This window comes from Lepisma saccharinum, chromosome 11 (assembly GCF_977018435.1).
Source record: "Lepisma saccharinum chromosome 11, izLepSacc3.1, whole genome shotgun sequence".
In the NCBI taxonomy this organism is placed as follows: Eukaryota; Metazoa; Arthropoda; class Insecta; order Zygentoma; family Lepismatidae; genus Lepisma; species Lepisma saccharinum.
The window spans coordinates 56,657,847-56,669,351 of record NC_139239.1 but is presented as its reverse complement, the minus strand read 5'-3'; the positions used below and the strand labels follow the sequence as shown (position 1 = coordinate 56,669,351).

The 11,505-nt window shown below is 36.6% G+C and overlaps 1 protein-coding gene across 1 annotated transcript in view; it reads left to right on the top strand.

Annotated features, from left to right (window-relative positions):
- The first annotated feature begins 316 nt into the window (after positions 1-316).
- The window catches only part of LOC145994816 (lysosomal alpha-mannosidase-like), a 33,604-nt gene continuing 22,415 nt past the window's right edge, over positions 317-11,505 (top strand). The window contains exons 1-7 of the mRNA XM_083131134.1: positions 317-410; positions 3,365-3,467; positions 4,380-4,461; positions 5,440-5,625; positions 6,624-6,829; positions 7,327-7,463; positions 9,002-9,135. Of these exons, the coding sequence (XP_082987260.1) occupies positions 342-410; positions 3,365-3,467; positions 4,380-4,461; positions 5,440-5,625; positions 6,624-6,829; positions 7,327-7,463; positions 9,002-9,135 (917 nt within the window). The 5' untranslated portion in view covers positions 317-341. The remainder of the gene's footprint in view (positions 411-3,364; positions 3,468-4,379; positions 4,462-5,439; positions 5,626-6,623; positions 6,830-7,326; positions 7,464-9,001; positions 9,136-11,505) is intronic.

Sequence of the window (11,505 nt, the reverse complement as noted above, 5' to 3'; positions counted from 1 at the left end):
AAGTGGCAGAAATGTGACGTAATCAGTTAATCAATCAGTCAATCAATCGCCAGTTTTCGTACAACTGTTTTGTCAGCAATGACAGTCTTTGTTACAGGAGGCTATGCAAGTGGCCATTCGCTAACTACAAGAGCAGCATGTTGCATATTTTCAATCAGGCAGAACTTGCCGGTAATGCTGCCTCCTTCAAAATTATTTACTGCCAGTTAATCTCTGACATCTCCTATCTCCGAGACATTGTTCGCCAACAGTAAAGGCTTGTCAGTTGAGTAATCTTTCATGGAGATAATAAACAAGTGTATTTATATGAAATGTCGTTGCGAAGTGCAGGACTCGACACCATGATTGCACTGTGTGTTGTCCTTGTGGCAGCCTTTGCGGGCGCCAACGTTGAAGCTGGTGCGTGCGGTGTAAGTACATTGCCATATCTTTTTATAATTGAAAATTACCAGACTCCGTGGCGTAGTGGTTAGTGTGAAGCCAGAGATCCTACACTGAGAAAACACTGGTGTTAAGCGACATAGACAATGGTAGTGGAAGAACCACACATTTTGGTTAAAGTTTAACCTCAGTGGTGTTAATATGGTGTTGATTACAAGCATTCATCTGTGTTATATTGTCGCCGCTGAGGTTATACGTTGACCAAAATGTGATGTGGACCTTCTAGGACCATTGTCTGCGTCACTGTAACTCCAATTTTCATAAATCTAAAGCCATGACAATTGTCCAGTCAAGGTAACGCCTCCGCCTACAGTGTTGCCAATAAGCAACAATTTCAGACGACAAAATCAACCACACAGTACAACGCGCCCAGTGCCGACTGATCAACTTAGAAGAAGTGTGAGAACCCTGGAGGGCCAGGGGTGTGGAGGAGGCAAGGGGAAGCTCAGACTTTGACTGGTCTATTTTCGTGGAGAGAGCAATAGTGCAGAATCGAACATGAACTTTTCGTATCATTTCATTTCTTCCTTCTATCATAGTCTTAATTATCCATTTATAACCATTACCGCCCCGAATAAACCTAGAGGTAGAAGTGAAATTGGAGCCTATTTTGGTTGTTTAAGATTTTAAATCTATTATGTGCACAGAGATGCTAATTGGGACTGGATCTACGTCTTAAAGCGGAAGCCGCACCACTGCATTGTGTCCCCACCGAGGATCGAACGGGGCAACTATTGAACACAAGGCGCCAGGATTAGCCACTAAGAGGTTGGATACACTTTCAGATAGTTACTGCAGAATAGTACTCCACTTTAACTAATCCAATCTTCTAAAACATAACTTAATAATATTATAGCTTATTATATATAATTAGTTATTATTATAATTTGGTATTATTTCCTAGTTTTGTTGTCAGGAAAGATAAAATATCCAATAAAACTGAATAAATATGCATAATTCATCATATTCCTTGTCAATCTACAGGCGATTAAATTAGTTTCGTGTTACATACACATTTTGAGTGTGCTGAAATTCCGATTGAGTTTCCTTGTATACACATTATTTCTGTATATCTTGCTGACCTAATATAAATCAACGGTATTATTTAATCTAATCTGAAGTAAGACGTTCCACATAAGTCTGCCCGGGAATGAAAAAAGTGTCAAATCAGTCACTTGTCTTCTGACAATGACCTTCAATGCGATATTTTCTTTTGTAAAACAGGATCCTGGTATATTTGCGATAATGACTGTGGACTACAAACGCAATTTAACGCTGCAAAGAGTGAAGAAGCATTTACACATAGTTTTATTTATCTCTTTAGGCCTATTTGTTGCGTACTTACCATCAACAAAAAATGTAATCTCAAGAGCAGAAATTACAAATATATTAATATATATAGACTACACGCAATGAAAGGGAATGCTGAGAAATGTCTGAAGGAGCGATATGGTATCAAAAGGAGAGTTTGAACAAAAATTATTAATGAAGATATAGCAAACCAATTGCAGTACATATTACAATAAAGAAGGAGGAAAAATTAAGACCCCTTTCGTTTCGAAATTTTATCCTTTGTTCATTTCACTATGCCTTAATGAACAACCTCTATTTCAGAACATATTAGCCACAATTAAAGGTTTTGTGCTTGTGCGTGTGTTAATGTACACCCACACACTTCTTACTTTGCCTCTAATTTTGCGTCATCATTCTCAATTTACCGAGTACAATAAGGTGTTGCGATAACATTGTGGCAAGAAGGTAATGTCAGTTCTCATTGAGGCTCGTACCAGAGTACACCTTCAACGGTGCATGCTACGTTTAAAATTCAAGCACATTATATTGAAAACTTCATATTTCCAACTTTCCCCTCTTTCCATTTTTCGTCATCTGCACTAATAATGCAGTTGTCCTATGGTGTCAGACTTTTGAAACACCCTGTGTATATATACAGATTGTCAACACTGAACTATTATTATTATTTCATGAGTTTAGTCTGGCACTATTTTGGATGCCGTTGAGTTCTGGCACCTCCAAGTTATAAGGTTTGATCCCAAACATGATCAACTAGCTGAAACGTTTATTTTTAGACTTTTCGCGGCCATATTGGCCACCATATTTAATATTATTTGATAATGTGGATCTTTTTAATTTATTATTATCATAATACGGTTATAAACTGCAAATTAGGTGAAAATAAGATGTTATGAATGATAAATAACTGCAATGAATTTTCGTCATGACCGCCATTTTGAAGACGCCATTACAGACAAACGAGGGCTTAAAAACTTTGGGTCTAGGACGTTTTAGGTTTGCCCCCAAAGGGCACGTTCTCCTTGCTTTCCAACCGCACTATTGTTGATTAACTGGAATTCCAAAAATTCACTTTAAAGCGGTCACAAGCAATTTATTTCTATTTTATTTATCTAGACTTCTACATAAATTAGTTACGTAACTGCTTATATTCTTGTCTGTGAAACTGTCTTTTTTCATTATCCATATTCTTGTTAAACAGTTTAATGCACATAGGTAATATATAACCTCAATATTAACATGTGTAGAACAAAGCTCCTACATAGTATAAAAGCTTAAAAATAATTATGTATTTTGTTTGCCACCTATAATATTTGAAAAATAGTATGTGCACAATTTAATCAGAGAATTTGATTCTGTTGAGAAAATATTTTAGCTATGTTGACACGAAAGTTATGAAAGGTGAAAGGAACTATGTGTAATTCTTAAGTGCTTACTTGGGGTTTAATATTAAAAACAAGTAAAATTTACATAACATCGTGGAGAAACTGGTTAATGTTAACTCGCAAAGGTTTAAACACAAATTTATTATTAGTGTGAATGCAATCTTGGCAAGTTCTGTGACGAGAAACAATAGAAGACAGAAATTTGAGGAATTCTCTTTCCTTTCCAGTCCTGCCCAACATGGAAACCGGACATGCTGAACGTTCATTTAGTCCCACACACTCATGACGACGTCGGTTGGCTGAAAACTGTTGATCAGTATTACTACGGTGGTAAGTAGGGCTTTCTGCTATTAATTGCTAACACATTCCTTTAAAAAAATGGATAGGTCTAGTTTTTCACAAGAAAATATTTTTATATGTATTGATTTAATTTTTTATGAATTTTAAATTATACAAAAATAGAAGTATGAATGTCTATCTCGCCAAGTTTTTATGTACTATCAGATGGTATATTTCAGGATCATATGTAGTTAACAATGAACAAGTTGGAAGAGAAAAGCTGGATATAACTTTGTCTTACTTTCCAAGGAGAATAAATGAGCAAGCAGGTCATTTTTAAAACACTAAATAATTTGAAATATTATAGTGGATAAGGGAATTGCAATAATTCAGGACTAAGGGAGAGTAATGAAGCAAGAAGAAAAATAAGTGACGCTACAGAGACAGAAGGCAATTACATTTAAAATATCCATAATTTCCACATAAAATTCATATTTTGGTTAGAAGACTGACGTCCTGCCCCTTGCCTCCTCCCCGTTAGGCGGCGAAATCTCTGGACTATATAATATAGTGTAATTCCGACATTTTATTCAGTTTTCCATTCGCACTGTTCATTTTTTTAATACCAATGCAATTTACCCCCTTAGCTACTAACATTAACATCCTTTAGTTTCCCAATAGGCCTGGTATGTATGGTGGCTCTAATATTTGAACTGAACTAAATTATTTTATTTGACTAAATGCCTGTCAGTTTTTAGTACCAAGATTTCTTGTTGAACAATGCAAATATAATGTCAAAGTGATGATGCACACTCAAAACTTCAACAATTACTGTGAGCCGCTAGGATTGAATTCTATTTGTTCTCTTCTTGCCCCATGTGTAACCATCCGATTATCTTAATACATTTGACATGTAGTACAACAATAATGAACATAGCTGATAGGAAGAAACTTGTCTTTCAGCGGCGAACAATTACCAGAATGCCGGGGTGCAATATGTGCTGGATTCTGTTGTTGCAGAATTGCAGAAGGATCCAAGTCGAAGGTATTATTTTTTTTATTATTTTATAATTATAACCCATCATGAATAGTGAAAAGTATTAGCGCTATGCTTATTCAAAAATGTAGATTAAGAATCAAAGAAACGAATGGAAGATATATGGAACTTCCCAAATTAGTTCTCGACAGTTCTCATGTCCCGGGTTCGATACCCAGTGGAAGCACAAGTGGTTCGGATCCCACTTTAAACTGTAGGTCCAGTCCCGATTAGCCTTACTGTGCATAAAGTGGACTTAAAACAACAAAAAACCAACCCACATTTCTCAGAAATATGTTGGAGTTTAAATTTGCATTGAACGAAAATTAAGCTATTCATATTATTATTTGCATGTGTTCGATTTAACTCGTACTTACGTAAGACTCATATTTTGTACCATTTTTGTTACTTGAATAAAATAATTATATAATTTTAATGGAACATGGCCTGACACTAGAAACCTAACCACAAATCATACATGACGCCAAAGATGGTGGACAAGGATGAATGGTTGCGCTAAAAAGATGAATGCATTCATTTAGCATGAAGCGAAAATTTGTCGAGGTGAGGAAATTTATGAACAGAAGTATATTCTACACACATATGCATTAATAAATTAGTATGTTCTTTGAGAAAAATACTGTCGCCATGAGTAAGATACACAAATTCTTAATCTATTAATTTATCTTCTTTCGTTGGTAATTCTCATGCTGTTCAACAGGCCCAGGGCTCACAACATCGTGATACCCCCTCCCTTTTCAATATACAATGCCAAATTAATGTTTGATGTTTTATTTTTAAATATATCTACCGTATTTCAAATGTCTTGTTTCATTCGATTTTGTGGCCCTTTTCAAGTAAATTTTCAATATTTCCCCGGTTGAGGCACCTTTATACATGGAGGCCTGGAGCTGTACTTACCGTCCCCAAAATCCGGCATGCTGTTCAGATAACGTAATTTCTAATTCTTTTTCGTTTCCCGTTCAGGTTCATTTACGTGGAGACGGCGTTCTTCTGGCGCTGGTGGCTAGACCAGGACGACACCATGAAGGAGGCGGTGAAGCAATTGGTGGAAGAAGGGAGGCTGGAGTTCATCCTCGGAGGATGGGCCATGAGCGACGAAGCCACTCCACACTACAGCGCCATGATCGACCAGATGACTTTGGGCCTCAAGTAAGCTCTTACAGCCACTGTTATGTGCGAATTAAGCTTTTTGCTTTGGGGAGTATGCCCATTCAATCGTGCATTTGTGATTTCATTTTGGGAGGAATTTGTTTGGGCATGCAAAATTATATGGTACCAGTCAGAAAACCTATGGTAATACTTGAATCGCCAGTATATTAGCATTCTAAGAAAACCCAAACTCATACACAAAAAGAGCTAACGAAATTGTAACATCGAAAACTTGACCAAATTTCTATTGCCAAGTTCAAACTTAACGTCGATTTAACCTACCTACAAGTTTCATGTGAACACCTTAATACATGTAAAATATCAGCACTAAGCCACGTAAACTTAAGCTGAAAAGAACCTGCGTTGTCGCGGCTCAATAAGGTTGGTCAGTTCCAGAATGGTGAATTTCTTTAATACAAAAGGCTGCATAATCTTCGGCTGGGAAAATTTGATGACGAAACCATTAAGTGACACGAAATGATTTTTCAGTTGTTTGTTACATAGTTAAATGGTATACGATATGCATTGAATTTTCTTTGAGGGGAATAAAAAAAACTTCCCTGGTAGGATAAAAATAATTTCCTTATGCGGGGGATAAAAATTTTTGTGTGGGAAAATCCCCGACATCGTCCCCGTTAATTCGTACACCGGGGGAGCTGATGGGGATACAGCACCTCCCGAAACTTTAAGAAAATTAAAATTTTCAAATTTAAGCAGTAAAGAATTCAGAAAAAAACAGTGATAAATGAACCCCCTTTAAAATGACCCCCGATTATCATTTTTGTCTGAATATTTTTTAAAAAATGAAGGTTAAAATGCTAATAATGAAATATTTTGTTGTGTATTCTGCACCCTCCCTCAAGAAAGCAGCTATGTAATTTTCCACTTTTACAATGTCAACCCCCTGCGAAATATAACGCTGTGTACGCCAGTGCGTACATTGCTTTGGGACAAGACGATCATATCCTGAACCCTACTGCCTTAATTTATTTTCACAGGTTCCTAAACGACACTTTCGGCCAGTGCGGACGGCCCACGGTGGCCTGGCAGATAGATCCTTTCGGCCATTCCCGAGAAGTGGCGTCAGAATTTGCCCTGATGGGATTCGACGCCCTGTTCTTCGGCCGAATCGACTACGAGGACATGACCACCAGAGTGGACTCCAAGACCATGGAAATGATTTGGAACGGGAGCCCCAATATCGGTAAGCATTGTCGGTTTATTACAAGCGCTGGGAATCCCAAGAGGTTAAGGGTTAAACCCTTTTGACTATATTCTGCAAGCGACTCTACTGGTTCGACACTACTATTTGCGTGCATAGTAGTGGTTTTGGAATGTTACCCGACAGAGGGAAGTAGACGTCAGTGTCAACCACGAATCTGCACTGCCAGGAGAGAAATGCTATGTTTAGAGTGGTTTTTACGTCTAAAAGAAATCTCAAAGAAACAAAACGTTTTTTTAAAGAAATGGTGTTGGCGTCAATTTGCGGTTACTTGTAACAGTGAAAGATTGTTGGTGTTCTACAGTGACATCCTGTGTATGTATTATCCACAGGTCAGCAATTTTGACCTCGCTAGCACCTTCTCATATTTCCCTCGACACCCACATTAAATTCTACAAGGATACCTAGTATATGGATATTTTGAGAGAGAATTCATCTGGATGCATGAAACAACTGTCTGACACGATTTCTACCTTCAGGTGCAGAGTCGGATCTCTTCACTGGAGTCCTGAGGAACGGATACGGCCCTCCAGGCGGCTTTTGCTTTGATGTGCTGTGCGGTGACGAACCAATCATGGACAACCCCAAGCTTCACGGTTACAACGTCGATCAAAGGGTATGCTGTGCCTGATACTTTAGAACGTTTTCTAGAAGGGTCGGAAACGTTTCGTTATTCTGCCTTAAAATCCATGTTATTTTTGCACTGTGATTCAGAATTTTTCGCAGTTTAGTGCAAAAACCCGTGTTATTTAAAATCTGAGTAAATTTTGGAATTGAATAGTGGGCTGTGAACTTTCAACAAGTCAAAATTGTACGTATAACAAAATATACTTATAAATTTAAGCTCATCTCTGTGAGAAGCGAACAAATATCTTTGATTTTGATATGTTTTCACTGCGCACTAAATATATTAAATTTCAACTAAATAATAAACTAAAATTTCAACTAAATAGTGTTCAACAACTCGTTGAACACTATTATATTTACACTTTTCACTATTAAAGAATGAAATTTGCTTTTTGTAATTCACTTTTCAATTCAGTAACGATAAGGTTTACGTTTTACCGTAAGTTGTTGACATTCACTCACAACACTTTTTACACATTCCCATTGACATCCGTAAAAAATCAGAGAATGAGAAGGGGAGAAGAGAGAGGAGAGATAAATGTAAACAAATACTGAGGAAAAGTAACATAAACAAAAGTGAACGAATGAATGAGAGGAAGAAAGAAAGAAAAAATGGAAGGAGAGAGTAAAAGAAAGAAAGTGAGGGGAAGAAATAAGGAAAGAAAGCGGTGGAGAGAAATGAAAGAAACTCAGTGAAATAGTACAAATAAAAGAGAGAAAGTAATTAATATAAGAATGAGAGAGGGGTGAAGAGTAAAGTCTAAAATGAAGGATGAAGTGTGGGAGAAGAAGAAGTAATGAAATAATCAAGAGAGAGAGAGTAAGCAAACATATATACATTCTTAGATATAAAAGGAAATATGAAAATATAGACAGAAAAGCAGAAGGGTGAAATACAAAATATAAGATTAAATTAATAGTAAGGATTTTTTTTCAAATTCACAAGAACATTTAAGTGCCCCGATTGATCCTCCTTCAGCCTCCTCGATGGCGCAGTGGTAACATCGTCGCCTTGTAATCAAGGGGTCCCGGGTTCGATACCCGGTGGAAGCACATGGTGGTTCAGATCCCACTTTAAACTGTAGGTCCCGTCCCGATTAGTCTTTCTGCGCATAACGTGGACTTAAAACAACAAATCAATCAATCAATTGATCCTCCTTCACTGTGAGCTTGCATCCCATTCTCAACAATTTTGTAACTACCATGAATCTGCCCTTAAATACTTAATTTATAGGTGCTTTAAAAGTAAAAAAGAACTAAACTCCACTAAGCGATAGCCCTTTGAGGGCCAGGTTCTGCCAAAATTCCTTTTAATTGGACGATGTGTGGTCAGTTCATCAAGTCCCAGCAACACCAAAATTTTGGATCTCCTATCGCTTACACCATTAGCAGTATTTTTCTAAACGGGAGCCTTATAGTCAGATTGGTGGGATAAATTTACTTGAACTCCTATTACTGTGTCTCACACCAAGAACAGAGAAGCTTAAGAACTCATATTAATTTTGGTTTCCACGTTTCTGTTTGCAGATCGACGATTTTGTCGGAGCAGCTCAAAGGTGGGCTGAACCCTACAACACCAACCACATCCTGATGACCATGGGAACAGACTTCCTCTACCAGGGGGCCCAACACTGGTACCGAAACCTTGACAAGATCATCAAGTAAGTATTTGATTAATTATTAGACGTGATGATCGAATGCTTTCACGTAATACAAGTGCTGACTTATTACAAATCGGGGTGTAAGGAGTGACTTTTACTTGTCAACGCCTCTTTACTGGACCGCATTCTTGCAGACTAGCGAGGCTCTGGCGTCTTGACTCACAGACTTTGTGGGCCTTGTGTTGTGTACTGTCCAGGTTTTTTTCTGTGATTGTTCTTTCATCATCAATTTAATTTTATCACCATTCATCCTCATGGTTGCAATAAATTAAAATCGGATGAAAAGCAACGGAACTTAACGATATCAATCAATCAACTTATTACAAACCAATTAATTTGTTAGGTTAAAGTTTGTTTTAAGTTCACTTTATGCTCAGATAAGTTAATCAAGCCTTCAGTTTAAAGTTTAATAATCTGACCCTCTGCACAATGTCTCCACGGGGTTCAAACAAAGGACTGCTTGATTACAAGGTGACAGACAGCTTTCCCATTACACAATCGAGGAGACCCACAAACCTATGACTGCATATGAAAGACCGTGGGACCAATATTTACAAAATAACTCATTTATATAATCTCTGTATACTTTAACTTTATAACGTCCCAACATATATATTAAAACCGAAATCAACAGGATGTTTTGTTTCGAAATATAAAAATAACAGTAAAAAATAAAAACTTTAAACTAAGCGCCTGTATTTCACCGTAAATTCGATGAACTTTAGGTCAGAATTTAGACTCTTACTTCAATCTCCAGAAACTTGGTTTTGTAATGCGCTACGATTTTGTTAGACCACATGGACCTTCTACATATAAAATATTTCTATAATATTGTGCAATCTCTTTCAAAAGTGAATACTGTAAGTAATTCGTATCGTCAAACCGAGACTTTACTGTACACTGCGTGCAAAACTAACATCTCGGGGGTATTACTTTTTATAACACTGACTTATCCAAAGCCACTGCTAAAAAGCTGCTGAAGATATTTACAAGGGGGGAAGAAGCTGGATTATATGGTATTATACAGCATAGAGCTGGAAAATTTTAATAAACGCTGTTGTATTGAAAACTGGGACAATAAGCCAGCAGATAAAGTTTCATTGTAATCTAAGTCGAGATGTTGACACAGCACAGCCGAGAGTCTTCTGAAGACAAAGCAGCTGAGAGCGATATTAAATAAACCAAGAAGATTGAAAGGTTAATTATGGAAATTTTATCACAATACTTCAATAAAGACTCAAAATTAATTGGAATTGGCGCAAGAAGTAAGATAGCATTTTGTAGAAGGTTTTTTGACAACGATGTCTGTTTATAAATATCCTAAATATCGCATGTAAAAGGCATCTTTAGCGTCAAAATACTTTCAATTACGAACTTTTTCATGTTTGTTAGGTGGAGGGTGATAAGGGGTGTGCCTATCTCATTGTCTCTTTTATTTCTGTCACTAGTATCAACCTACCACTTAATAGTTAACGAAATTACACAATAAAATAAATAAGTACAAACACGTATTATCATGATATCATTACGCACGTTTTCAAGAAGTTTGTGAGTAAGATTAAGTATTCTTAACCATTGATGTTGATGCTCCAAGTTCTTGAAAGTTTTGTGATATGGTAAGGTCAAGTGATGCTCGACTGTTGGCTCCTGCAGGCATAAGACAAACCAATCGAGATACTATATCTACGTTGCACTGCGATGTATGGGTTTTCCCAACAGATAGATTGATTATTATGGAGCACCTTTCTAAAAATATAGCTGTTTCCATACCAATCGTTTGAGATATGTATTTTAGGACATGAAATCAAGTAAAATGAACACACTTTGTTGCACCTTTTCGTGAGATTAGCACATTTATCCCCTTTTTACCCCCTCTTTGATGTTTCAGCACCTTTTTCCTTCCTTTTCTTTCATGTTTTGTTGAAAATTGGACAGAAAAAAAAGATTTTCAATCTTCTTGAGCAGCTACATAAAATCCAATAATCTAATTTTGTAGAGCAGAACAAGAGCCATAAAATAGTGTAATATAGATTATGCCATGTTTACCATAAATTATGTTATTTGCTACAGTCTTGAATAAAGAATGTTAATATAACTAGTTGGGACCTGAATAAGAGCTTTTTATCAGCACCTTTTTTTTGCACCTTTTTGAAAACATTTTCAAAACATTTTTTACCCTATCCCGGCCATAATTTTGCACCTTAAAATCCATTCTCTATTTATTATTCAAAGTATATTAATTATAACAGTGAGCTAAAAAAAATGTTTATTATATTTTTGCTTTTATGTAAAATAAGTAGTCAGTCCCTAACAAAATAAACTATCAGCCCAAAACTATATAGAACAGATGGAAGTTTGATGTAAATAATA